This window comes from Gadus morhua, chromosome 15 (assembly GCF_902167405.1).
Source record: "Gadus morhua chromosome 15, gadMor3.0, whole genome shotgun sequence".
Classification (NCBI taxonomy): domain Eukaryota; kingdom Metazoa; phylum Chordata; class Actinopteri; order Gadiformes; family Gadidae; genus Gadus; species Gadus morhua.
Window position 1 is genome coordinate 15,131,738 of NC_044062.1, and position 27,755 is coordinate 15,159,492.

The window sequence follows — 27,755 nt, forward strand, 5'->3', positions numbered from 1 at the left end:
AGCCTTTCTATTGAAATACGCTCATGTTGCTAAAGAAACAGTGCAGCCATCGGACCTAGCAATTGTGGGAGACTTTTACTATACCCTTTGAAAAAAAACTCATCCAATGTTTTGTGCCATCAATTTGTATAAGTATTCAGGCCTGGAGGCCAAGGTGACACAGGACATTATCACCCAGTGTTAGTCCGGGTTTGTCTGTACAGTTGTTTTCAGGGCATTAATAACAAGATATGTGAATGACGCATGCACAATCTTATGCAAAGTAAGATAATGTTCAGACAAGTTTATCAACTGCTGTATCAGACATCGTAAGTTAGATGATGATACATATACATGGCACAAATCCCAGAATAATGCAAACGACAGAAGTTGGTTGGGGGTGAAGCCATGTATGGGCATGATTTATAACAGCCCTGCCCTGGAGCTTATTGGACGAATCCCAGAAATTGAGAATATTAGCCAAAGCTGGGAAGGCAGGTGCTCTGTAGACCTGCTCGGCCTTTGTAATACTTTGTTAAAGTTCTAAATAAAGGTCTTAAACACTTTCCTAGTTGATTTGTTTACTCTTACTATATATATTATTTTCTACAACCATAGTAATATTTGTTTTTTTCAAACTTTGAATAGGTTTGTGTACCTGAATTATTTGACTATTGCCAATATTTTTTATTATTATTATTATTTTACTATGCCTGCATTATAGTTCCTTTTGATACACTTTGTAACTGCTTTTGCTGTGAAAATGCATATTTTCCAGGTTAAATAATTTCTGGAATTTAGATGCATTTGAGAATTTGCGAAATGCTTATCCTTGACATAAGCCGGACACAAGGCGACGCCCCCACGGTAGAGGACCCAGGAAGTGCTCTTACAGAGACCTGCATATGGTTTGTGTAAATAATTTAAAAAAAAATGCTCCCTTTATTTGCTTATGAATGATTCTGAAATGGATCCTTTATATTTTTCTAGGATAGGACCATTCTTAAAAATGTCTCAGTCCTCACGGCCTATAGTAGGCTACCAGTAGGCTTTCAAGTTAGAGACAGTCTACACTGTATACATGAAATACAGAAGAGGTCAGGGTTAGGGCACTAGTCTCTTCAGGATCTCACTGCAACTTGCTAGAAGAGTACAAAACAGGAACTTAACAGGAACTTGTGATAATTCACATGAATAATAAAGTGGCCCAGCTGACTCGGACTTACTTAATATTTGTAATACATCAGAAATGAGTGGGTAGGAATGTAACACGTACTTCATTGAAATAAGAATAATGTTGACCACTTTATCGAGATTGCAGTCCCTTTTGTTTAGATACACACGTCACGCTTTTATCCAAATTTTCTGTCAATAGGTTACTTCTTATCTTGAGAATGACTAAGGAAATGGACTAACTTCAGGTTGTGTTTTGTTTGTATGCATTCGTTATTTTTGAGTTTCCCCCACTGCATGCAAGAGAAGGACTCTTGATAGAGTCTGGCCTACTGGCTGTGGCCTATGGGAGAGTATTTTAACCATGCTCAGATTCAGCGATGGAACCCTTTGTTTATTTAACAGTATAATATTGGATTTAATCTACAGTCTATTCAACTTCGAGAACTTCACTCTGGAAAAAACGTTTAGACATTTCATTTTGGAAAGAGATATAAATAATATACATCCAATAGGCCCTTAGAGTGGTTACTTAAACGGTCCACTTTTTACCACCAGGTAAAATAAGCCATTCAATAATCTACCCTCCTAGTAGAACAGTTCTGTATTTTTTTTTTTTTTTTTTCGTGCCATTTAGGACCAGCTATTGAGCAAAAATCCATATTTCATAGTCAATGAATAGAGTAATTTATTGACGCTCCCTATGTGTAAATCAAGCAGTCAGGAGCAAATGGGTGTTCCTTGGTTGTCTGCCAAAACTGAGAAAGCACGGTAGGACTCGCTGATGGTAGGGGAGACCGGGGATAGTTGTAACAGGGTGAGTTGTAACGCCACCAATTCCACCAATCAGGGAAGATATGAGCCATGTGACAGTTTCAGTCTCCTCCTCCTTCCTTTACGAACGCTCATGGAAATGTTCCACTAGTTGGCGCCATTTTTCCAGGAGTTAGGAGAGAAATCCAAATTTTAAGGTAAGAAAGTAACTTTTATTTCATTTTAATGTTTGTTTTCTAGTACTTTAACCTTTCTAGATAAAGAGTTATATCATGTCAAACTATAGTTTCTCTAGTAAAGAATGGTGTAAATAGTTGAGGAGATTTAAATGGTTACCAATTGTAGTAGACAAATGTAGGTACTTTGCCTAAAAGGTCCTTAACTTTACATCTTTTTTAGTTTAGTTTGTGCTGGCGAAAAATGTGTTACAACCATACCTCCCCTATAATGTCGCCAAGACTGTCTGAAAGCACAGCAGGAATCTCTGATGAACCCGAAATTAATATGCGAATATCTGTCAAACAAACTTACCACGGTGTTACTGTTTGATGAAATATCAGAATTGTAAGCTCAGCCTACTTATGTCCGGAGCATAAGTAGGCCTACAACAAACCACCGGTTTCAAACCACAAGATGGCAGTGTATCCTTGAAAGTCTCGTGTGTGTGTGTGTGTGTGTGTGTGTGTGTGTGTGTGTGTGTGTGTGTGTGTGTGTGTGTGTGTGTGTGTGTGTGTGTGTGTGTGTGTGTGTGTGTGTGTGTGTGTGTGAGAAATGTGTGTGATTCATTAATTAGCCACTATTTAGTTTAAAGTATGTTAATGTCCAACAATTATATACTGTGAGGAAGAGGTATTGAACCCCGAACTCACATGTGGGACGGGTCGCACCCAAGGGGTGAACTTTTTGAAAGCAGGAGGAGGCTCAGAGAGTTTATGGAAAATGCTGTTGGTTTTTTAAACTTCCAAAAAACATGCAAAAGGCATACAAAAGAATACAGCCTCTCCTCAAGCTGTTGCATGTCAAATGCCCACCCTAACTCACACCACTTCTCTCCATTAAATAGGCCTACCAATCAGAGGCCGATTGGGAGAGCCCACTGGGATAGGTGAGAAATCAATTAAACCATGAGAAATCAATTCAACCATAGTGTTTGAAATCATTCAAACACTATATATTCATTAAACGATGCATACAAATATATACACACGCACGCACGCACGCACGCACGCACGCACGCACGCACGCACGCACGCACGCACGCACGCACGCACGCACGCACGCACGCACGCACGCACGCACGCACGCACGCACGCACGCACGCACGCACGCACGCACGCACGCACGCACGCACGCACACACACACACACACACACACACACACACACACACACACACACACACACACACACACACACACACACACACACACACACACACACACAACACAGTCTTTGATAAATAAATCACACCAACCATAAAAACGACACTCAAACGCTACCTCACCACCCCTGCCATTAGCAAGCCAAATTAACTGTCCCGGAACAGAAAATAAAGCCCTGGTTCCCATGTGGCACGCGTTCCCCACATGGACATAATAAGGTTCCCCATGGACCAGTTTGCTGGACGGACAGGAAGAAGGTTAGTTGAATTGTGAGCGTTGTGTTCCGACAGACACATTTAGGTATGGTTAACTGTGTGAATTATGTATCATATAAATAAATGAAGTGGACTTAACTGTGGTGTGTGGTTGTTGTTTGTAGTGTGGTGCTATGTATGGGGGTCATCCCTAAGTTCCCCGGGTCCTATGTTCCCCGGGTCCTATGCTCCCCGCTCGGGGAACATAGGACCATTTTTTAATAAAAAGGTCCTATGTTCCCCGTTTTTCCCAAAAAGTGTCCTATGTTCCCCTGTAGCCATACATACCGCAAACTATCAATCTTTAAAAATATTTAAACTTTGACGCGACATTCGCGGGATGACAGCCAATCGGCGTTCAACAGCCTGGCCACTGAGTGACATGTGTAACGTAACAGCCAATCAGCGTTCAACCGGCCAACTCAGTGCAGTGCAGTCCGGGGTGAACTGCAGCATGGAGTGGAAAGTGATTGTTGCCGTTTGCGACTCCCGGAGCTCTTTATATAACAGTGTATAATATAATATAATTGTGTAATAATATCACGGCCAAAAGCTCGCTGCGCCTTCAGATGGCCGTAGCGCAGGGAGCTCTCGTAGGGATTGGGCTTCTCGGGGTTTGTTTACCGGCGTATGAATAGACTGCGTCAGGTTCTCCGACGTCTCTCCCTCTTCCACAGAAGGTAAAGACATGCAATGGTAGTTATCTCGGCCGGAATTTGGCAGTAATGGTGCAAAAAGTAACAGACCGGGGAACATAGGACCCTTTTTTTAAAAAAGGGTCCTATGTTCCCCAGTCTCATATAAAGAGGGGAACATAGGACCCGGGGAACATAGGACCTGGGGAACATAGGACCCGGGGAACATAGACACGCTCCCCTATGTATGTATGCACGTGTAAATGGGGCTAAATGGTAGGATCTGGGGAAATGCGACCCTCGCTTTTCACATTTCCTCCCCCCGATGAAGGCTTGTCACTAGGGTGACGAGACAGGAAGTTTGCTACGGGATTCTATTTCCCTGCCCTTTACTTAATAAGGGCGTGGTTATGTTAATCCATCCTTGCCCTTACAGTGGTCAAGCGTTGTGACAAACTGCGCTTTTCCCAGACGCTCTAGGAGGTCCTCCAACCTCGGCATTGGATAGTTGTCGAAGCTGGACTGGGCGTTCAGCTGCCTAAAGTCAATGCGGAAGCGGAGGCTCCCATATGTCCTTCTTAGGAACGAGAACCACAGGGCTGCACCAGCCACTGTGGTGCTCAACGACCCCCAGCTGCTTCATTGCCTCCAACTCCTCCTTGAGTGCAGGCAAGAAGCGCTTAGGAATCCGGTACATCCGCTGTCTCACCGGCTTGGATTCTTTGAGCTGGATGTTGTGCTCCACCACTGCTGTGCGCCCCGGCTGCTCGGAGAACATTCCCTCCGGGATGATGGCCCGCAGCTTCTGTACCTGCTGAGCAGTCAGGTGAGGGAGGTCGGGCTCAGTGTTGGGGACCTGCAAAGGAAAGAACTGCTCCGGAGCATCCTCATCCTCCCCCACAAATCGCACCATCAGCTGGTGGCTGAGCGGCAACTCCCGCTCGTGCCACTCCTTGAGGAGGTTGATGTGAAAGACCTGGGCTTACGCCTCCCTGGCATCTCCAGGTCATAGGTCACCGGCCCCATCTTACGAGCAATCCGTGAGGGCCCCTGCCAGCGGGCCAGAAGCTTGTTCTCTGTCGTCGCCGTGGCAACAGCAAGAGAACCTGCTGTCCTGGCTTGAAGCTCCTCTGTCTCGCCGACTGGTCGTACCACCGGGCTTGGGTCTGCTGTGCCTGATGCATGTTGTCCTCCACCAGGCTAGCCATCTCCTCCATCTTGTCTCGCATCTTCAGGACGTAGGCAAGGCTGCTGTTAGTCTCATAGGGCCTAGGGTTCCCCCAGGCTTCCCGCAGCAAATCCAGAGGGCCCATGACCTGACGCCCATACAATAGTTCAAAGGGCGAGAACCCTGTGGATGACTGCGGCACCTCCCTGTAGGCAAAAAGGAGGTACGGTAGCCACTGGTCCCAGTCTTCGCCGTTGGCTGCAACAAACTTTTTCAGCATGCTCTTCAAAGTTCTGTTGTACTTCTCTACCAGCCCGTCAGTCTGAGGGTGGTAGGGAGTGGTCCTCATTCCCCTTATCCCCAGTAAACTGTAAACTTGTTTCAGTGTTTTGGACAGGAATGCAGCTCCCTAGTCGGTGAGGATTTCGTTTGGTATGTCTACCCTAGATATCAGCTGCAATAAAGCTTGTGCGATAGCGCTAGCTGTGATTTTGCGCAGGGGAAAAAGCTTTAGGGTATCGAGAAGCATAATCACAAATTACTAAAATAAATCTGTACCCTGACCGTGTTCTTACTAAGGGCCCCACTATATCCATCGCTATTCTGTGGAATGGGACACCAATGATTGGGAGTGGATGAGGAGGGGAACATCTGACTTTGTGGCTACTGGTAAGCTGACAGGTGGGACATGACTTACAGTACCTTTGTACTTCACTGTATAACCCTGGCCAGTGGAAACGTGCAGCTATCCTCTCCAGAGTCTTAAAATTTCCAAGATGCCCTGCCCAAGGGATATCATGGCCTAAGGTTAACGCCTTCTCTCTAAAACCCTTTGGGACAACCAACTGCTCACTGCGGCCCCCTTAGGGTTGTTGGAACAATAGGCCCTCCTGGATAAAGTAGTACTCCCCTGTTAAAGCCGCAGCTACCCCAGTCTTCTCACCATCTACCTCTGTGACTTTGCGGAAGGTTTCTTTTAACGATTCATCCGCTTTCTGCAGTTCACTGATATTACTGAAAATCCCCCACAAAGCATCTCGTGGCACATCAGGAACTGGCAACTGATCTCCCATTCTCTGCACTGTGCCCTGCAGCTTCTCTCTCCTTCTTTGTCTGCGGCTCTTTTGCGCCTTGACATGAATCCAGAATTTCTACCTGACTGATGGGCATCATGTCCAACAGTGACTTATTAGCCTCCACTTTAGCCTTAACTTGTGATCGAGTCGCTACCATACTAACTGGCTTGGTAGATTGCACCAATTCAGGCAGTATGAGAACACCCTGTCCCAATACTACTGGCTGGCTCAACCCTTCAACTACCCCCGTAGTTAGCCAAAAGGTACGCCCTCTAACCACAAGGCATATCTTTGCAACCGGATAGACATGCCTCTGTGACTTTGCGGAAGGTTTCTTTTAATGACTCATCCGCTTTCTGCAGTTCACTGATATTACTGGGAATCTCCCACAAAGCTTCTCGTGGCACATCAGGAACTGGCAACCGATCTCCCATTCTCTGCACTGTGCCCTGCAGCTTCTCTCTCCTTCTCTGTCTGCGGCTCTTTTGCGCCTTGACATGCCCAGATGGGCTAATTTCTACCTGACTGAAGGGTATCATGTCCAACAGTGACTTATTAGCCTCCACTTTAGCCTTAACTTGTGATCGAGTCGCTACTATACTAACTGGCTTGGTAGATCAGCACCAATTCAAGCAGTATGAGGACATCCTGTCCCAAAACTACCGGCTGGCTCAACCCTTCAACTATCCCCGCAGTTGCGCACCAAAAGGTACGCCCTCTAACCACAAGGCATATCTTTGCCACTGGATAGACATGCTCATCTCCATTAACACAACACACCCTGATCTGCCGTTTTCCCAGCTTCTCTGACTTGTCTATAAGATGGGGCTGAACCAAGGTCTAGCTGCTGCCTGTGTCCAGGAGAGCAACAGTAGCTTTACCATTGACCGTAACAGGGACAATCTGAACTTTTCCCAAACAATCATTAGATGTACTACCAGATCCAGGGGTGGACTGGGACAAAAATTCAGCCCTGGCATTTTCTGTCCAGACCAGCCCACTACATTATCAGCACTAGGGGTGGGACGAGACGAACGGGAAGAACCCTGTATGTACTTTATTAAAACAATTTAATCAAGTACATACATCCTGCTATTTGCACTGCAAATAGCAGTGCAAATTGCTATTTGTGTCTCTTGTGCTGTTGACAAGGAAGGTGTAAAACCTGAACAGGAAGTTAACGGACATCCTGTGGTCGCTGCATCTCCATCCCCCATATCTACATAGCTACAAAACGCTTGTTAAATATCACACTTGATCCAACGCTAATTTCTCTCTTGCAGTTTTTAGTCTGTGAATGGGAAAATGTTTTTGTGTAAGCCCAGCATTAGTTAAAACTAGAGCTGTCAAGCGATTAAAATATTTAATCGTGATTAATCGCATTAATGTCATAGTTAACTCACGATTAATCGCGTTTAATCGCAAATTCTTTTTCTATGCTAAATATCCCTTGATTTTTTTGTCCCATAATTCTTCTCATTTTAATTATCTTATCAACATGGTGAAGTGCATTGGCTTGCCTTGTGCAAATGATTTTTTATTGATAACAACATTGGCATATACTTATCAAAAAAGACGATACAAAAAAAGAGCCTATAGTGCAATTAAACAATTTATTTTTTTATTTTTTTTAAATAAAACAATTGCGTTAATCGCGCGATAAATTTTTTAACGCCGTTAAAATTGGTTTGCGTTAACGCCGTTAATAACGCGTTTAACTGACAGCTCTAGTTAAAACCAGACTCGGACAATGATAACAAAATATCCTGACAAATAATCTAAATAGAAACATATTACAGACAGTAGCAGCATTAGAGCTGAAACGCATTTGTTTCAACTGTGACTCAGTCATTGTGAAACCATAAATAGAGAATTATTTTTTTTTATCTGTAGCTGCGAGAAAAAGTCTAAGACATGAATTACTTACTCGTGGGAGTCGCGGACTCCTACGATTCCGGCCCATGCCATGAGGTCCCGCCCACCCTGGTTTGTGTTGTGATTGACAGCACTGTCAGGGCTCTCTGAGCCTGTCAGCCCATGATTGATTGACAATGACAAACATAGACCAATAATATGTGTCGATGCTGGCAACACACTGCTAGCCCTCTGTAGCCAATTGGCCGGCCTAATTGGAGGGAATTTAGAGAGAGAGAAAAAAACGAAACATAGCGGACCGGACCGGCCCACATTGGGTCAACGGCCCACCGGGACGATGCCTGGTGTGCCAGATGGCCAGTCCACCCCTGACCAGATCTAGATACACTACACATACCTTTCTGACGGGGCACTCTCTGCTGATGTGACCTGGGTGATTACAGTAGTAACATACCACATTCACTCTGCTTTGTGTGGCTGTGGGTGCTGGGGCCTGCCTAGTCTGTGAGTTAGAATTGGTGAATTGTATGGAGGTCTAGGCTGTGAAGTAAGGGTTGTGTGAGGCTGTGTGTATGGCGTCCTACTCTGACCAGAACCTCTAGGACCAACTCCCATACCGAATCCCGCAGACTTACCCCCGGCTGGTGATCGGTTGAAGCTCTGGAACCGTAACGCCTTCTTACCAGGGCGTACAGCAAGGAACGCCTCTACCAGCTTCACAGCCTGCTGCCCAGTGGTCGGATAATGCTCCTACACCCACGCACGCACATCAGGAGCCAGGGAACGCAGGTACTGCTCCAGGTTGAGGAGCTCTCCGATCTCCTCAACAGTCTTCCTGTCTGGCTTGATCCACTTTCTGTATGTAACCCCTTCCTGGCACCGGAAGTGCAATTATTATTTAAGGTTACTATATAAATGTGTTAACGAATAGGATCCTGAATGCTTAGCAGTTGATGTTGAATTAGCTAAATCTCCTGTTTACCAATAGATGTTATTCAATGAAATGTTCAGGACAAACAAATAAAGATAGAACATATATACATTTATTTGTGCTATATCAAAGTCAGTACTCATGTACTAGAAATACCCTTGAACAAAATAACAAAATGCACGTAAAATATAATTGTATTTTAAACCATAATAGCATATGAACACAAAAAAAACATGAACTGATTTGCCTGCGATGAACCGGTTCAAATGTATCTATTCACCGGTTTAAATGTATCTATTACCAAGCGCTTGGGTTTCTAACCGTTGGGGCCCATCAGTTGGTGCACATTGGAGAAAACAAATCCTGAGTTGCTTTAAGGAGCAACGACACCCTCCGTCCTCCGTTACTCACGTATCCGAAGGAATGGACGAGCAGCACGGCAGAGTCAACGAGTTTGGTTAACAACCAAACTATCAAGGCGAGATGGAAAAAGAAAATTATAATCCAGTGTGCAACGCAGGTCCGGTAGCAGAGTCCCTCTTTGGTCAGCCGCAGCAGCTAACCAACCGCCAAAGTCTTTTCCTCTCCGGTGGAGTAGAAAGTCACAAACTTCCTGGTTCCTTTCCGGTGGAGTAGAAAGTCACAAACTTCCAGTGACACACAACGTTTCTCTGCCAGAGGATACCTGTGCCAACACTCGATAAAATAATAGTATCCAACACCACGTATTCCGTCCACAATTATCACACTTTTACCGTTACACCCCCGCGCTCCTTTTTCCGTTAAGCCCACGCGCTCCTTTTTCCGTTAAGCCCACGCGCTCCTTTTTCCGTTAAGCCCACGCACTCTTTCTAGAGTTTTTCTGCTTCTTAACCAGCCCGTCTCTGATCGGCTAAGAGTGCAGCAGTACATAAATCGTATTGGCTTATGTTACTTTGCTTAACCACATTGAAAATGCCTAACAAGCCACCACAAAACAAAGGAGTAACGGTCATGCAGTTTATTTGTCTTTATCCACAAATTAAATAAAACACACTATTTATTCATTAAACGGTATTTAGCCACATATGAAATAAATAAATTAGTATTCATCTAACTGTCTTTTTGTAGGTCCCTACATGTAGTTATCCTTCAGGCGGTTGTACAGCTCTTTCGGCGTCTCTCCTGGTCGGACGTCCGGATAACGGAACCGCTGCCTGTAGATTTCTTCGCTGATCTCGTATTTTGAGAGAATGGCCTCTCTCACCTTGCTGTAGTCCATGGCCTCCAGGATATCCATTGCCACGTATGTAGCCCGAGCCCGTCCCGTTAGGTAAGGTACCAGGTACACGGCCCTTCAGCTCTTGGCCACCGATAGGCTGCTGCCAGTCTCACGAAGGTGGTGAGATACTGTTCGATATCATCTCCCTCCTCCAGCTTCGGCACGGCTGCTCTGGTCCAGGCGGCTGGAGACGGCACTGCTCAGTCTGGTGGGGCTGCTGGTCCTGGTCTTGGATACGGAGGTGCTGCTGGTGGTGGTTCCACTGGATGTCGCACGCCATTAATCTCTTGGCCGACGTCCATCACCGCAACGCCTTCGCTCTCCCTCCAACTCATCTCGGACGTTGTTCAGCTGCACCTGTACGCTATGCCATCTTTGCTCTTGCTTGTAGGCCTGACGCTCTTGGCTCTGGAGAGTCTTCTGAAGGAGGCTGTAGAGGGATACCATGTTCATCGTCCCGGTGTCCTCTGCGGCATCATCAGCCACTGGAACACCTCCCTGGGCTCCATCCGCTTCCTCATCTTCTTCCTCCTCTGGCCGCTGCATACCCCGGTTAGATGTCGGATCGACCTCCCCTGGCGTATCTGAGCCCGTCTTCCTGGACTTCTCTTTGTGCTCTTGGAGGGCGCCACCAACTTTGAGAAAGAGGTATTGAACCCCGAACTCACATGTGGGACGGGACACACCCAAGGAGTGAACTTTTTGAAAGCAGGAGGAGGCTCAGAGAGTTTAAGGAAAATGCTGTCGGTTTATTTAAACTTCCAAAAACGTTGAAAAGGCAAACAAAAGAATACAGCCTCTCCTCAAGCTGTTGCATCTCAAATGCCCGCCCCAACTCACAAACATGTCTCCCCATTAAATACAAATAGGCCTACCAATCAGAGGCCGATTGGGAGAGCCCACTGGGATAGGTGAGAAGTCAATGCAACCATGATCAACCAAACGTCACAGAACAATAGCCCAAACTTTTCCTTTGAATTATGTATCAAGTAAATAATTGAAGTGGATTCAACTGTAGTGTGTAGTTGTTGTTTGTAGTGGGGTGCTATGCATGTATGCACAGGTAAACGGGGCTAAATGGTAGGATCTGGAGAAATGCGACCGCCGCTTTTCACATATACAATAAATAAAATACAAAAATCACATTTCAGAATTCCTCATTTGGGTAAGTTATATTCTTAATGAGGCAACTGTGGTTTGTTAATGAAAGAAAAAATATTACCATAAAATACACAAAAAAGAGCACTCAATTATGTATTTCCCATTCTATTCATTGTTTCGTGTTACTCCTTACTCTATTTAAACAAATCCATCTTAGCATGACACTGTTGGGAAGAGGAGCTGGAAATACAGATGTGTATCAATACAGTATGGATTTGTTTCAGTAGAATAAGGCCTACTGGGACTATTGAAAAGTTGGGGCTGAAATTAGAACAGCCTCAAGATCTAAAGTGATTGAAGTGCCCGAGATTTTCACCACTTTCGAACACCATAATGTAGCCTGATAAAGTGGTTTAAAACAATCTAAACTTTACTCCTTGAATGGGGCACCCTTACATTACAACACAACACATCCATGAATCAGCTCCTCTCTCCCGCAACACACCGTCCTGAAACCCTCCCCTGCCTCCCAGTCAAACAGTGCATCGACTTCAAACCGCTCCTTACAAGTGAGCTCTCCATGGCATCTTCCTCTCTGATCTCTCCTTCCACCCACCCGAGCCCTCCCATCTGCCGATGCCAACCACCCGGGCCCCCTCCCCCCTGTCCTGCTCCAGGTCTTCCCTCAGAACCCGTCCCTTCAATCATGTGCCTTTTAATGTAGACATGTTTTTGTCTTTCTGCCCCAAATTTCAATCCCTTTTATTCAAAAAAGAATTCATACTGCTTTTTATGATGTCTTTATTATATATTATTCTTGCTGTAAAGTGTCCTTAATATTTTGGTACAATATAATAAAAAAAAAGCGCCGTACAAAATAAGTTTTATTATATATTATTATTAATTATATTATTAAGTTAAATCAAAGTAAATGGCAAACACAAAAATATCTGAATGAAAAAAGATTCCACTCAAACACTCGACTATTCCATCGATTGATTAAATGACCACGATAGGTACATTTTCAAGCATGCATTCATTTAACTATAAACCTTTTAAACCGTTGGAACCTAATGTCAACTATAATCAAAGTATATAAGTAGAAAAGAGCGAGAAGGAAGAAAAAAAAGAGGGCGCGCGGGGCTTCCACGCAAGTTATGTATGGTCATAGGACTACTCCATGACCTTATAGCTGAGTAGAGTAGGCCACAGGTAGAGAGATACAGTAGGAAGTATAGCACAAATAGAGGCACTATTGTTTCTGAAATAAGATACAAAGAAACCCGTCATGCGAGTTCGGCACCTATCCTCTTTCTTCCTGTTTTTCACAGTCCTGAAGATGACTTTGTATTGTATAATTGTGTAGGAGAGCATAAATCTCAGGAATGTACGGCGGAGAGGCCTAGAAGATTACCCTGTCCCAAATGGTGTATAGGTGTATGTCCCAAGGGAGGACCGGATGTGGGTTATGGTAGCTGCCTGAACCAAAGTGTGTAAACCAAAGCAGTGCAGCCTGGTACATCTACATTATATTACCCCATGGTATTACATTTTTTAATAAATATAAATAATTCTGGGTTTGTATCTCCCCCCATGGCTGCTGTGTGACCATATAGGGTTTCCTTGAGCAAGATGCCCAACTGCTCCTGAAAGGTCATCATAATATTTACAGCACAGCTATGTACATTATAGCAAAGCTAGTTGAGTAGCTATGTTTAGGAAGGCTGGTGAACAAAGACATTGTGTGGGCATGTGTCCGTTCAGGACTACAATATGATTGGTAGGGGCAATTCACTTCTCACTCAATGTACAGAATAACAGGAGAACTTTCATATGTCACACATTGCTCGATGCACAAGGAACACAACTCTTAGTACATCAAGTCCAACAAATGTTATGCCTTTTCGAACAAAACCACAGTTTTGTTTCCAGGATATGAGTGTTGCAATATGAGCAATATTGACAGTTCATATGCAGTAGTTGTGTGGGAGTGCTAATCCTTAATGATTAGTCTGTGGTTCACCTATTAAGTACAGCTTACCAAAGCCCTGCTGCAAGGCATGTGTATCACAAGAACTTCTTGGTCATCCGCTGCGACTGCAAAGATCCATTATGAATACAAACACTCACACACACACACACTCAACCCCAGGTATTCACCGCCCAGTGTCGACCCCGGCGACCTCAGTATCAATCATTTGAAGAGGTGCAATTTATGTTTGATTCTGAACATTAGTGCTTTGCTTCCCAAATAGGATTTTTAACGAGACACATTGGCCATAGAGTATCTATACCAAACTCGACAGCTGGTTATTGGTTCCCTTTGTTTTGAGGAACGAGTTCCTGGTTTCTTGCAGTCTTGAGCAGCAATTGAAACTACACATTCGCTGCTGTTATTTCAGTGGAAATCAAGTATAGCCTGAGTGATTATGAATCCATTTCTTGCCAAAAGTTCCTACATCAGCCGCTTCAGGAGTTTTGCGCACAATATAGCTCTGTAAACAGCGGTCTGTTACAGCTGAGTGAATGAAGATGCCGCTGATGACCGTGGGCCAGTCTTGTGTGTGGACTGACGTTGAGATGACTTAAGGCCTCACTGCGTGCTGCAGTTTAGTGGTGTCCCTGGTGTTACTCTGGCTGTCAATCAGCACCAGAGGGTTCTTAATGTGGTTCTCGATGATACTGGAGATACTGGAGAAATGCTAGAAGGGAGGGAGGAGCCATGTTAGATCCAAGATGATAATCGATTAAAGAAAATGCATCTGGCCGGCGATTCCAGATGACTTTCTTTCACAATGTTGTGGCAGTTACGTGGCAGCTATGATATGTGCATCAGACCATTTTCTGGGCAGTGAACTCAAAACCATTTTAGTTTTGTTTCAAACATAGTCATATGTCTATATTTTATGTACAGTATACTGTATACTGTTTCACCTTCACCTAAAAACAAAACAATCCAATATGAACGACTTCCAAGCATGGAGGAACATATCATCTCATGCGCTATACCTCTTCTCCTTTCTTCTCCCGTCCGAGTGCGTATTGCTGCGTGGTTTGGATGAACCGCACGGGGATGTTGTACACCTTGCCATTGTAGAGCACCGCCAACGTGTAGGGCTGCTCCACGTCCTGCCCAGAACTGTTCCTCACTAAAAAGGAGCCATCCTGATGTAGAAAGGGAAAACAGACACCTTGATAACCACTTACTGGCTGGTTCATGGCCTCTTATGAGGGAATGTTGAGGTCAAAAAACTGCATTACTGACTTCAGATCAGTATCACTGATCTTTTATAATATGGTTTTCTGACCCTGTTGGATTGAATCAGGACCTCTTCAGCAGCCTTGCGGTCGCACGTGTTGGCGTACCAGGGTTGTCCGTAAATGTCTGACTCCTGTGAATAGAAATATATACATTAACATTATTTAAAACAATCACTTCCCTATACCCTCAATGTATCGTGAAACCATCAGGTTGTTACGCAAAGGGAGTTGAGAAATGGATAACCTTGTCCATGTCCTGCAATCCATTTTCAATTGAGCTCAGTTCGGCTTGTCCTAAGATGGCAGAGAAACAAGTCAAGAGTATGCTCTCCAATCCGACAGTCAAAGGTGGGTGTTTGGCTCTCAGTTTCATAACCAGGAGATTTTGAGGAGTTTATTGTCCCTACCCGAGGAGGTCTTACTTACTGTGGGGGTTCAACATCTGTTGATGAGGAAAAGGAATCCTGCAGTGTGGGGAAGGGGACAGTTTGTGAAGGTTCAGCCTCAAAACGATCCAACTATGTCGACCAAGACACTAGCTGTATACAACCTCTATTTGATTAGTGAGTTTATAGAGATTTGCAGTAATATAACTTGAATCCGCTCACATTGTTCTTCTGAAATCAGCAGTGAACGGCTTATGAGGCTGTGGCGGGTCACTGTTAATCATGGGCAGTGTTTGGCCTGAGGGGAGATAGAAATACTTTGGTTGAGACTTCTACGGTAGCCCTTGAGGGATTAAGGCCCAATCCCATTTCTACCCCTTACCCCTTCCCCGTACCCCTCCCCCTTGTTTTGAAGGGAGAAGGGGAAGGGGTAAGGGGTAGAAATGGGATTGGGCCCAAGTATAGTCATAAATTTCAATGGTAAATTCTAATGGTTGGACTTACTTTGTGGTTCTTTGTGTTTAATTTGCTTCTATATGTAAAGGGAATACATACATAATGTCATACACATACATACATAATGTAACCGACACACACATAATCTCACACACCCAACATGTCCATATAGTGATTTCATGTCATGAAAACGTAACTCACCGTTCTTGTAACTGGTTTTGGTGGCTTTCTAAAATAAGGAGAGATTAAATGTGATTAACAATGAGTCAAGCCTTTACCTAATATCTTGACAAAGGAAAAATATTTTTTTTCTTTCACAGATATCAAAACCGTACTCTCTGAGCAATGGTTTTGGCGGTAGAGGCGGGTCCCTCTTGGCCTTTGGACCTGGACCTAGATCAAATGCAATCAAAGGATCAACAAATCAAAAAGGTCATAAACTGAAATTTGATTCCAGGAATTTCATTCACTTATTCGCTTTTGTTAATATTGAAGCTTTTCCTTTTTTTACATTGAACATTGATGGGTATCAATATTGAAGGTTGATTTAGTTTAACGCTTACTAGGATCAGGGTCACAAACTTCATACGTGTCCTGAGATGATTCAGGGGTCTGGATAAAGAGAAGGGGAAACAACAATCATCAATATCATCATCTTGTATTCCAACGAGAATTAATTACATATATACAGACATAAAGGTTAGCAAGATTTGTCAGTTAATCTTGCTTACCTGGGGTCTGATGAGTCTGGTGAAAGAAAAATAGACAATGTTGTTCCGGTGATACAAAATCACACAATAGGCTGTGTTTATTATTGGAAGGTGAATGTAAATTGACTCTGGTATTGCTACCAGCCTACCTGGGTCTGACTATTGGTGGCATTATATGTGTTGGTGTCTTTAGGCTGAATCTGTCATGTAGACACAAGAATAATGTTTCAGGTGGATGGATTTCCAAACACAAAATGTCAAGATATGAATGAAATAGCAACAATATAAATCATAAATGCATGTGAAACGAACCTGCTTCCCGTTGGAATATTCTCCTTTAAGATGGGAAAGCATAGAACCAGATGTCAGTTCCAATGTTATTTTTGTGTTCTTACGTATGAGTATTAATATCATCATTTTAAACTGGACCTACCTCTGGGACTTCATATACATCTAAAACAGAATCAAGGACAAAGTTAGAAACTCAATTTCCCAAGTCATCCTTAGTTTTCTTCAAAGCTCATGAATCATTGCATGTTCATGTTCATGATTGCCGAAAGTTTAACTCTTTATTTTTTAATAAATGCTCTCCCACATTGTAGTGTATGTAGTAGTTGCATTTCTGGAAGTTTCTCTACAGTCAACATTATTATTGATAGCTTGGTTGTGACTGGTAATGTGACTTACCAGGATCACATGGGAGTTTCCACAGGGTTTCCATAGGGCTGCTATTTACACCTGTGACATGTATTAGAGGTTTTAAGATTCTTATTGTTATTCTCCTCATGATGCAGGACCGTTTTCATCAAAGGGACACACACAAATAATTCTTACTAAGTGGGGGGTTCTCTCTTGGCTCTATGTAGTCGTCTTGCTCACCAAGCTCTGGATCGATGTAATCGTCCTACAACAAAACAGCACATGAATGAGTCATAAACCCCTCGACCCCTGATGGTGTAAACATGATGGCCCCTTGCCTGCTTCAGTGTATCTTAAAAAACAAACAACAAAGAAAGAAGAAGGAGGCAAAAGCATCTGTACAGATCTGACGGTTGACAAAGAGAATCCATAACATAGAAACGTATGCACAAATGTATTGCCTATATGGTGAAACACCACTACCACCACAACTCTAAATCAAGCGTCACCTCATCACTGGGCTGCCGTGGCTTTGGGGGCAGCGGTTTGTTGGCCTTGGCTGGGGGCCGGGGTATCCTGGGTAGATGATCGCCTCGATTCTCGCACCTGTCTAGAAAAGGGAAGCAGAAGCGAGCTATGAGGCGTTTGGCTAATTCACCAGTGTGGAGCCCCGCATCATGCTCTAGTTTTCTGCAGCGTATGGTCAGCAATCTATGGTGTAGCGATAACAAAAAATGAAGGTCCATATTTGACAAGAAAAGCGTAATGAAGTAGCGAGGGCGATATAGGGAGCTGGTCCAGCTGCTAGCGCGTCGCTCATCCCCAACCGCGCTGCTAGCCAGAAGGCACTAAGGAGCTGGGGGGAGGCACCGCTTATGTTCACGTTATATTTACTTTACTTCTGTGTTTTGAAGCTATTGAGAAGGTATGTTAAGCAAAGAACACAATATAATGACGTTTCAAGAAATAAAAGCAGCCGGATTGTTGTGCTCATTGACGTGAGGCGTTTTGGGCTGGTTAGCCGACCTGCTGCCCAGGTGGAGCTACTCACCGACGTACTCATCCCTGGAGAAGGGCGAGGAAGAAGAGTGGGTGAAGAGTCTGTGAGCAGGGGGAGGCTCATAAGCACCGCCCTCTTCCTCATATTCATCACTCTCCTTTGTCAATAGGAAGATAGATATATTGATTAGGTGACACTTTTCAATATTCTGTTTTCACTACTACTACTAGGCCTACTTATAGGGATTATTATAATGACAATTATAATATTTAATAACAAGAATAAGAATCATACTTCTTATTAACATTAAGAAGAAGAATCATACTCCTTATTAACAATTAATAAGAGAAGCCCTTGTAGTATTTGCAAAATGATTTAGAAATGTTAAGCATTACGTACATCAGACCATCTCTCAATGTCGTCCACATGTTCCCCTGGAAGCCCAAAAAAGTGAATAATGTTAGACATTTTCATTTTTCTGATGTGCTATAGCTTAATGCCCCTATCTTCTGGTGGAATCTCCTCCTCTGCTTGTGCCTGGTCTTGTGAGTGGTATTGGCACTTTTGAAATGATAATGCCATATTGACTGGAATAACTTATCATGTCTAGACAAGACAGTCTATCTACTTATTATGCATGATCGAGTTTGCTCTGGTTCCATAGAACGTGTGTGGGAGACCAAGCATCATAGCCCCGGAAGCATCATCTCCGGTCGGAGTCTGATGGTCACATCATTCTATGCAAATAGTGTGATGTGAAACAGGCAGCCAAGCCAAACCAGCCGAGCATGGCATTGTATAGTATTGTAAAAAAAAATATTATTGGTAGCACTTTATGACGACCGCATCTTTTAATCATTAATAAATCTGTAGTAAACAGTGAATTCCTTATTTATTAAGCATTGTTCCATGAATACTCATTAGTATAGTCAGATTATCATAATCATTCATAAATTATTATTAAGATAATTAGATACATTTTCATGAGATCAGTTATAAAGCTCAAGTGAATGATTAACAAACTATTTACATGTGTGAATGATGCTTTTTCAAAACTTAACAATGCTTAGTGATTCATTACATTCATGATGAGTTTAGTATTTTGTGTGAGCTTATCCAAAGTGAGGACTATCTATGCCTTTCTAAGCATTTATAAATGAGAATTAAAGGCTGGTTTTGTCAATGCATAATGATTATAGCATTAGTTAACTCTTTTTCTGAGCGCATCTATCTCAGATTCAGATTCAGCTTTATTGGCCAGGTTTGCAAACAAACGAGGAATTTGACTTCGGTAAGGCATATATCTATGCCTTACTTAGCATTTTGTTTATTAACACTAAAAACAAAATTAATGGTTAAGCATTATTAACGAGTCAACATCATTTGTAAATCATCCATATACACTTTAGAATTGATCTAATTAACCATTTTTTTCATTATATTGGAAATGATGTTTAAGTGATTATGAATTACTTACTAATGAGGATTAATGTAGGAACAATCCGTTATAAATGTTAAATTCTATATTCACTACTACTTATTAATGCTGCAGTTATTTCAAAGTGCTACCAGATTATTTTACATGTCAATATATTTTCTTTCCTATGCTAAGAGCAGTAAACTATTTGAACTCTTTGTAAATATTTGCTAGAATCAACTGAGGGGGCCATATATTCATTAGTGGGTCAGTCATGTGGAAGATATTTCCGGGATGATATTTTCTATTCCACTGATAATTGATACTAAATGTGCTAAAATACTGTAATAACTCAAATTAAATGTAAATTATGTGTGATATATGGGCTGTTGGTACCTTGGTAATCTCTTTCTGGGACTTTTGGGCCTGGTTTGACTTTGAGTCTAAAGGGGAAAATATAATTTGGTTAACATCCTTTTCTTTTACACATATCATTTGATGCATATTTCACTTGGGCGTCTTAGCATGTGTACTATATAGAGAGTTTCAACGTCTTCCTTTTTTTTTTGAAAGGAAAGCGAGAAAGCAGCCAGCTGTTACGGATCTTCAATGACTCTTTCTGTGTCTATTTTCAACTTAAATGAAAGAGGAATTGGCCTCTTCAGATACACATGGGTGCACCCATGTGTAATATTAGTTTTTGGAGGGGGTGGTTGGAAAAGAAAATCAGAGAACATTGTGTTTAATCACTATTTAAGTGGGCTACCAATACAATACAATACAATACAATAACCTCTATTTTCCCTCGAGAGGCACTATGGTTTCCCTCATTTACAGTGGCGACATACACAATAAACACAATTACAAGGATAACATATAAAAATTACGCTAATATCTATTAAGTATATGCAATACAAAAAGAGCAAGAATTAAATAGGATGAAATACTAAATGCGAATGAAATCAGCTTAAACAATTGCAGTGGGATATGTGTACAATTCAGAAATCATAGAATTTAATAAACCAACAGTAGGAAGAGCAGTCATTTTTAAGTTGCTCTGCAGAGCATTCCATGAGTTAGGAGCAGTGAATGAAAAGGCAGTCATTCCTAAGCTGGAGTGAGCTCAGGGAACCTTTAAGAGGACCAGCTCACTGTACCAGGTACAATAGGTCTCTGAGTCCCATTCGAGCATGTTCAACATGTAGGGTGACTTTTTCCCAATGAAAGCTTTAAATATATATAAAAAACAGCGTTTCTCACGTCTCATTAAAAGAGAAGGCAGATCAACCTTTTCCTACAAGGTGCAGTGATGGGTTCTAAAGCAGTCACCTGTAATGAATCTAAGAGCTGAATGATATACCGAATCCAAAGGATTTAGGGTAGAAGCAGACACAAGCTTATAAACTACATCCCCTTAGTCCAGCACTGATAAAAGGGAAGATGGTTCTATTCCTTTATAAAATCACATTTGCTGACGTAATTTGCTAACAAGTTTATCAATATGAGATTTAAAAGTGAGTTTTTCATCAAGCTAGATGCCTAGATATTTGTATTCAGAGACTTTTTCAATAATAGTCTCACTGATAGTGGAAATGCAGACCATTGTGACTATTGTGACCCATATCTCTTGCCCTTGAGAACAACATTCATTTTTTTTTGGTCTGATTAAGAATCAGCTTTGCTTATGGGAAAGAAACCAGATTGGACATTACCTAGTTTCACACATTTAAATCGGTCAGATAGGTAATAACGGAACCAGTTACGAATTTTCAGTAAGACCAATGCTAACGACGCTGAAGTTGGCATCCGATTCGCAGCATCCGATTCAGCAGCTGGTCCACTTTAAATCGGTCCTGATTGAAAACCACTACACCTAGACTCTTCAAATCTGGACTAAATTATCACAGTGAGGCTATACATTATAATAAACATAGTTACAGATTTGTGAAACCTTTTTTCTATCTGTGAAAATGCAATACAGGCTAATTTTAATGCTTTTTAGGGGTCCAGACTGCATTAGAACGGGTCCTGATTGAAAACCACTACACCTAGACTCTTCAAATCTGGACTAAATTATCACAGTGAGGCTATACATTATGTAAAACATAGTTTCAGATTTGTGAAACCTTTACCCTATTTGTGAAAATGCAATAAAGGCACATTGTAATGCTTTTTAGGGGTCCAGACCGCATTAGAACTGATCCTGATTAAAAACCACTACACCTAGACTCTTCAGATCTGGACTACATTATCACAGTGAGGCTATACATTATGTAAAACATAGTTTCAGATTTGTGAAACCTTTAACCTATTTGTGAAAGTGCAATGCGGTCTGGACCCCTAAAAAGCATTCAAATAAGCCTGTATTGCATTTTCACAAATAGGGTAAATGTTTCACAAATCGGAAACTATGTTTTACATAATGTATAGCCTCACTGTGATAATGTAGTCCAAATTTGAAGAGTCTAGGTGTAGTGGTTTTCAATCAGGACCGATTTGAAGATTCTAAGTGGTTTTCAAGCCGAATCGGATGCTGCGAATCGGATGCCAACTTCAGCATCGTCCAATACGACTCAATTTATCTAACGATAAAGAATGGTCGACCGTATCAAAAGCTTTACTAATATCATAAACAGGGTAGCACAGTGTTTTCTATTATCTAAGGCAGAGACAATAATGTTAGTGAACAGAGTGATGGCAGAGATAGTAGGCTACTATGGTTTGCTCTAAAACCAGATTGGTGTACAGACAAAATAGAGTGATTTGAAAGGAAATATTTGAGTTTGCGGTTAACATGAATTAACAGAAAAATCTCACCTTCTCAATTTGTTAAGGATGCTGCCTTCATTCTTATTGATGTCCTGGACGATTTTCTGGAGTTGCCTAAAGAAAACCAACATATAATTGATCTTCATTGTTATCCACTCCTAGCTATAAACCGGACAAACACATAGCCGCACCGGCGCTCGCACTAAAAGTTAGCTGGGCATGGGAAGAAGTAGTCTACGATGAGATCATTTCCCACTCCACGTTGGCAGCAGCTATTCCTCGATCATGATCAGTTTGTCTTTATGCTACACTTTAATTCCAAGCTTGTTAGAAACTTCTTCTAACCATGGTAAACTGTGTTCTTTTTGTTGAATCAATAGGTGGTTTAACATGAGGACAAAGCAACAGATATCAAACCTTACTTTTGTATTGTATTTTGAATATTACAAATTCCACTGAATTTCAAACGATCTATGGTGTTATTGTTGTCGTCAAACGTTTTCTATAAAAGAACCAAAATAAGGTTCAAATTCTTACCGAAGTTTTGCAGTAGCAGGAGCAGCGAATCTACTGAATTGTTCCATACTAAGTAATTACTTCAGCCGTTACGTACTGATATGAAACATGTCTCCAAGCGTACGAGTAAGCTGCATGAAGACAGTCATTACGTTGGCATAGGGAGGGATTCATTCAAACCATGGCTGTAAGAATCATCACTTCTGCTTTCCACCCCTGCAATTCTCACACACGCACGTACACACATACACACACACACACACACACACACACACACACACACACACACACACACACACACACACACACACACACACACGCACCCCCCCCCCCCCCCCCCCAAACACACACACAAATCGCACACCACGACGCATACCTCTTACAAACATCCGTTTTTTTTCTACACTCCCCCTACAAGTTTTAAAATAAGACAATGATTATTTGGTCAAGCAAAACCTCGTTCTGACCAATCATGTTCGGTTTAATTTATTTTGTGTATATGTGTGTGTTTGCGCTGAGTGGCAAGTATGAAGATGTAGTAAATGTAAACTGAAATTGCTTAAATATCCTGGACCATGACCACAAGCTACCAGGAAGGACTCAAACAAACAAAGTTAGAACTTCTCTGTAATTTAAGAAATGAATACATAGAAATGCATTGCTCACCTGTTCTCCAGAAATAGCAAATGATTCATTGTGAAAGGGAGGCTTTCATATTTGTTCATGGAGAGACCCATTCTTTTTAAACTTAAAACTTTCCCAAACCTTGCTGCCTATAATGTTCGATATTGTACAGTGCACATATAGAGCTGTATTGCTGTCAAGTTAGATACAGTCATACTTGATATATGCATCACTGGTGACTTATATGGGAAGTTTTATAGATGTGTACATTGATGTTAGGCCTATGTAACCATAGAGATGATGTTTAAGTCGAATATCTCTCTGCAACTTCCTGATTACAAGAGTTTACGGTCAGAACTGACAGGATAAAAGGGAACTTGCGATAATATACATGGAAGGTCAACAGGGTGGCTGCTGATGACCTACTTAATACTAGTTACATATCAGCCATGACTGGTTAGGAATGTAATGCAACAGTTTAACACTTTACGAAGAATGCAGTCCCGTTTGTAGACACACATGTGGCATTTGCATCCACATTTCTGGTCTTTGTTCAATAAAGTACTAACATATATATTAACTTAAAATAAAAGGCCTACTGGATTAGCTTTTGAACATAACAAGAGAGGGGATGAATAGGTCCTTACGGTTGTTGGACGAGGCTGAACTTGCTGATGTCACTGTTGGACAGAGTCTGTAAAAAAAAGTGAGAAATGGAGAATTCAACAGCGACATATTATAAATACAAACTAGAACAGGATGAAATAATGAAAACTTTTAACAATATCTGTTAATAACCAGAAGATGGCAGTATATCCCGGAGAGTATGGATGTGTGTGTGTGTGTGTGTGTGTGTGTGTGTGTGTGTGTGTGTGTGTGTGTGTGTGTGTGTGTGTGTGTGTGTGTGTGTGTGTGTGTGTGTGTGTGTGTGTGGATTAGATATATAATTTAATTATAGACCCCACAACTTGGGATCTATATTTAATAAAAACGTGTTCATATTTGTTCATAGATATCTTTTTTAATCAACATCTATTTAGTTTAAAGTATGTTACGGAAAAAATATATGCAACAATACAATAATCACAATTCATAGTACCTCGTTTTGATTAAAGTGGTTACGTTCTCAAATGAGGAAACTGTGGTTTGTAAAGTAAAGAAAAATGATTACCATAAAATATGCAAAAAATACCTCTAAATTATGTATTTCCCTTTCCATTCATAATTCATTGCTACAGGTCACCTCTTACTCTGTTCCCTTCCCTATTTAATTTACTTTTTTCAAAGCTGTGATAAAAAAACGGATCCATATTTGCAAACTTATGCTAATCAATATACAATAGTAGATCACGAACACATGTTCATTAGTTCATTAGACCCACCTTTCCTCTGTGTGTGAGTAGGGACCTGGTATGCAATGTTTGGTTGATGGTACAGTATCAGCAACACGTCAGCAAAACGGCAACTTCATAGGCCAGCAATGTTTGCGAATAAATCATTCGAAAAAAAAAAATCAATGAGTCACATGACTTGACATGAAATCCCCCCCCCCCCCCCCTCCCCCTCACAGACAAAGCATGCTTGATCCTGTGCTGGGTTACAGCGGAAGGGCGAGAAAAAAACATCTGTTTCAAATCAGACGTTGCTTTTTGACACTGAATATATTATCAGGTAGCTTGCCCCATTGTCTGCCTCCCTGCCTGAATAATTTATGGCTAGTGTCTCTGCCAGCTCAAATGAGGCGCCGCACCCACATCTTCAGGTGTAAAGGGAGAAATTCGCTAAAAATAAACGTCCCTCCTGCTCCATCATACCACATCAGACGTTTCAATATAATAACACCAACACCAGAATGGTGAATGAGGAATGAATGGCATGAAATGAATCAAGAAATGCAAGGTATTCTTATCATTGTGATATTTGATCTATGATCCCTTATTATTATAAAAAATGATAACGAAACAAAAAATATCGGCATGTCACAGAGCAGATCTGTTCCCGCTCACTGGTTAACGGGATGAATCATCCCCTTAGTGAGCAGACGGTTCATTCAGAGTCTCTGAGATAGCAGTAGTGAAGGAGCAGTGGACTGGACTCCAGCCGTCCATATAGAGGGCACCCAGTGTCTGAGTCACGTAACTTAGCAACCCTGTTCAGGGCCTGTGTGGTTTTGTAGGCTGCAGCTTGTGGTAAAGGAATGGGGACAGATGGAAAAGGAAATTGTAAGTGTCTCGGTCATAATGGTCAAGAGTTTTTTTATTGACCCTTGACAATGTTTTGATTTGTGAAGCCCACACTGGAATATATTGTTATTTCATATTTTTATGGTTACCAAGTGTAGCCTTTTTTTATATGCTCTTGTGTGGGCAGCTTGAATGCTGTATAGTGCTTTTTGATTGAAACTTAATTTCATGTAAGTGAGTTTATTTTGTGAGTTTATTTTGCATTCAGTTGATGAGTGCAGACCAAATCCAGCACTATAGCTCAATGCATGCAGCAGTTCTTGACTTCCACGCCCACAGTGAGGTCAGAGGTTAAAGCCAGGTCCCTCACTTCCCATAACCACCTTTTCAGATTCCGACTCCAACCTGCTTACTCACTTTTAGAGTACAATGAATGCACATAAATCCTGCCCAGTCTAATAAATAAAACATAAAAACTTGATGAATAACCCGAAGAAGGGCCTCAAAGTCCTCTTACTTCTTGCTAAGAGTCATACTGCAGGGAGAGCTAAAGCCACGACGGACCAAGTTGGAGTTGGAGAGAGAGTTCACGTGCTAATACTCTGAATCATAAAGCACCAAAGGCAGTTTTATCCACTGTTGTGGTCCATGCTCTGACCTGAACACACCAGAAACCCACAGAGGTAAAATCTCACGTAAGTTTACCCCATCACCCCATCGCCGTGTTGCGTCAGTCGGCAATGCAATCGATCGATCCAAGGACATATGCACCCATGTATTTATTTTTCTTTCCTGATCGTCTTTAACGATGCACACTTCAAAGTCAATCCGACGCAATTTAAATCTCTTGAATTGATTTTGGTCTAAAAAACCTTGACCGAAAGCCGGGGCCGAGCCAAATCGACAGATAGCCAGGGAGCAGGAAGAAGCAGGCTATAGGGGCGCGGGAGACAAGATGAGGTGGGCATTGAATTGTAAATGATTTTGCAGCTTGTCTGAATTGCATGGCTCTTATTAAGTAAAGCTCATGGCTGTGATATCGCTACTAAAACAAGAGCACGCCTAGGGTCAATGAATTATGAATAGTAAAAGCGGAGCGCTGTTTTCCTCACACAACACCACTAGTCCTGTTTTTAAAGTTCATCACACACCACACCCCAAGCTTGAATTAATCCTGTCAGAGGCTGATACAAATGAAACAGCTGAGGCAACCAGAAACAACAACGGCAAAACATGAACTTGAACGGATGAGACGATGGGCGTTCTAATAGCATCTGAACAAGGGTTTGGGGTTTGGGATGGTGGCTGGCTGGTGGCTGGCAGACAAGTGGGCCATTCATCTATCTTGTTTCTCTCTGTCTTCTATGCTAGCCCGATATCAAATCAAACATGGTTCCCTTTAATTTATGAAACCTCTTCACAGTGCTCCAATCAGAGCGTGGAGGAAGAGGTCAGAGCACAGGGGTTCGCAAAGCAGAAGAAACAAACTTCCTCATTAGCAGAAGCCCATATTTAAATATCAATTGCACAAGCCTGGAAACTAACGGAAGGTCTGACAAAATCCTCCCTGAACATTTTCTGTGATCTCTCACCTCCTTGGCCAATTCAGTTTTTCTGAATATATTCTTTATATTACAAATAACATTTTCTTCTTTGTAGAACATAACTACCACAGGAACAGTAGGTGGATAGTCATATAAGAACTTACCAGGAGTCTATGCCCATTAATTTTAAATATGTTGACGGTCTCAGCACATTCTGGCATTTGTTTCTGAATGGAGCATAAAAACAACAAACAAACCAAAGATTATAAGCATTCAAATCACTTTAGATAAAGAGATGTGCCATGTCATGTGTGTGTAAACAATAAGAATAATTCATGTATGTGTATGTTGATGAAGTACATTAACCACATACGCATTCCCTTCTGGAAATGTCGATCTGTATCAATTTCGTGACACATACGCAAAACAAAAATAACATTAACATTTCGATCCCCGGCCCTCTTTCAACCTACCTGGCACATGAAGCGGGCCACCTGATCAGGGCTCCAGCCCTCACACTCCTCTTTAGATGGCAAGTTCATGTCCGTCCCTCTCTGCTCTTCATATAATAGCAAGAGGGTAATTGAAACTGATGTTTGAAACTGTGGTTGCAGCGCCTTATGCATCGAAGAATAGCCCTAA

At 42.0% G+C, this 27,755-nt stretch overlaps 1 protein-coding gene and 1 long non-coding RNA gene across 3 annotated transcripts; one reads left to right on the plus strand and one right to left on the minus strand.

Annotated features, from left to right (window-relative positions):
* The first annotated feature begins 1,759 nt into the window (after positions 1-1,759).
* Positions 1,760-11,284, plus strand: LOC115559872 (uncharacterized). The gene is made up of 4 exons (XR_003979640.1): positions 1,760-2,123; positions 2,990-3,031; positions 8,945-9,104; positions 10,899-11,284. It is a non-coding gene; the product is annotated as an uncharacterized LOC115559872 (long non-coding RNA).
* Positions 11,285-12,392: 1,108 nt separating this feature from the next.
* blnk (B cell linker) lies at positions 12,393-27,734 on the minus strand. 2 transcript variants are annotated; one of them, XM_030379018.1, is made up of 24 exons: positions 27,587-27,734; positions 27,278-27,340; positions 24,034-24,080; positions 22,295-22,360; positions 19,874-19,920; positions 18,460-18,494; positions 18,112-18,217; positions 17,570-17,670; positions 17,256-17,325; positions 17,109-17,159; positions 16,855-16,874; positions 16,734-16,756; positions 16,571-16,621; positions 16,443-16,458; positions 16,275-16,323; positions 16,047-16,104; positions 15,913-15,940; positions 15,760-15,787; positions 15,478-15,553; positions 15,296-15,333; positions 15,114-15,163; positions 14,917-15,000; positions 14,618-14,773; positions 12,393-14,310 (listed from the first exon to the last, which is right to left on the minus strand). In XM_030379018.1, the coding sequence occupies exons 1-24, from the start codon at positions 27,653-27,655 to the stop codon at positions 14,194-14,196; spliced, it is 1,449 nt and encodes a 482-aa protein (XP_030234878.1). In that variant the 5' UTR covers positions 27,656-27,734; the 3' UTR covers positions 12,393-14,193. The 2 variants fall into 2 exon arrangements, with proteins under 2 accessions (XP_030234878.1, XP_030234879.1); XM_030379019.1 differs by lacking the exons at positions 24,034-24,080; positions 27,278-27,340; positions 27,587-27,734 and adding an exon at positions 22,784-22,982.
* Between the last annotated feature and the right edge of the window lie 21 nt (positions 27,735-27,755).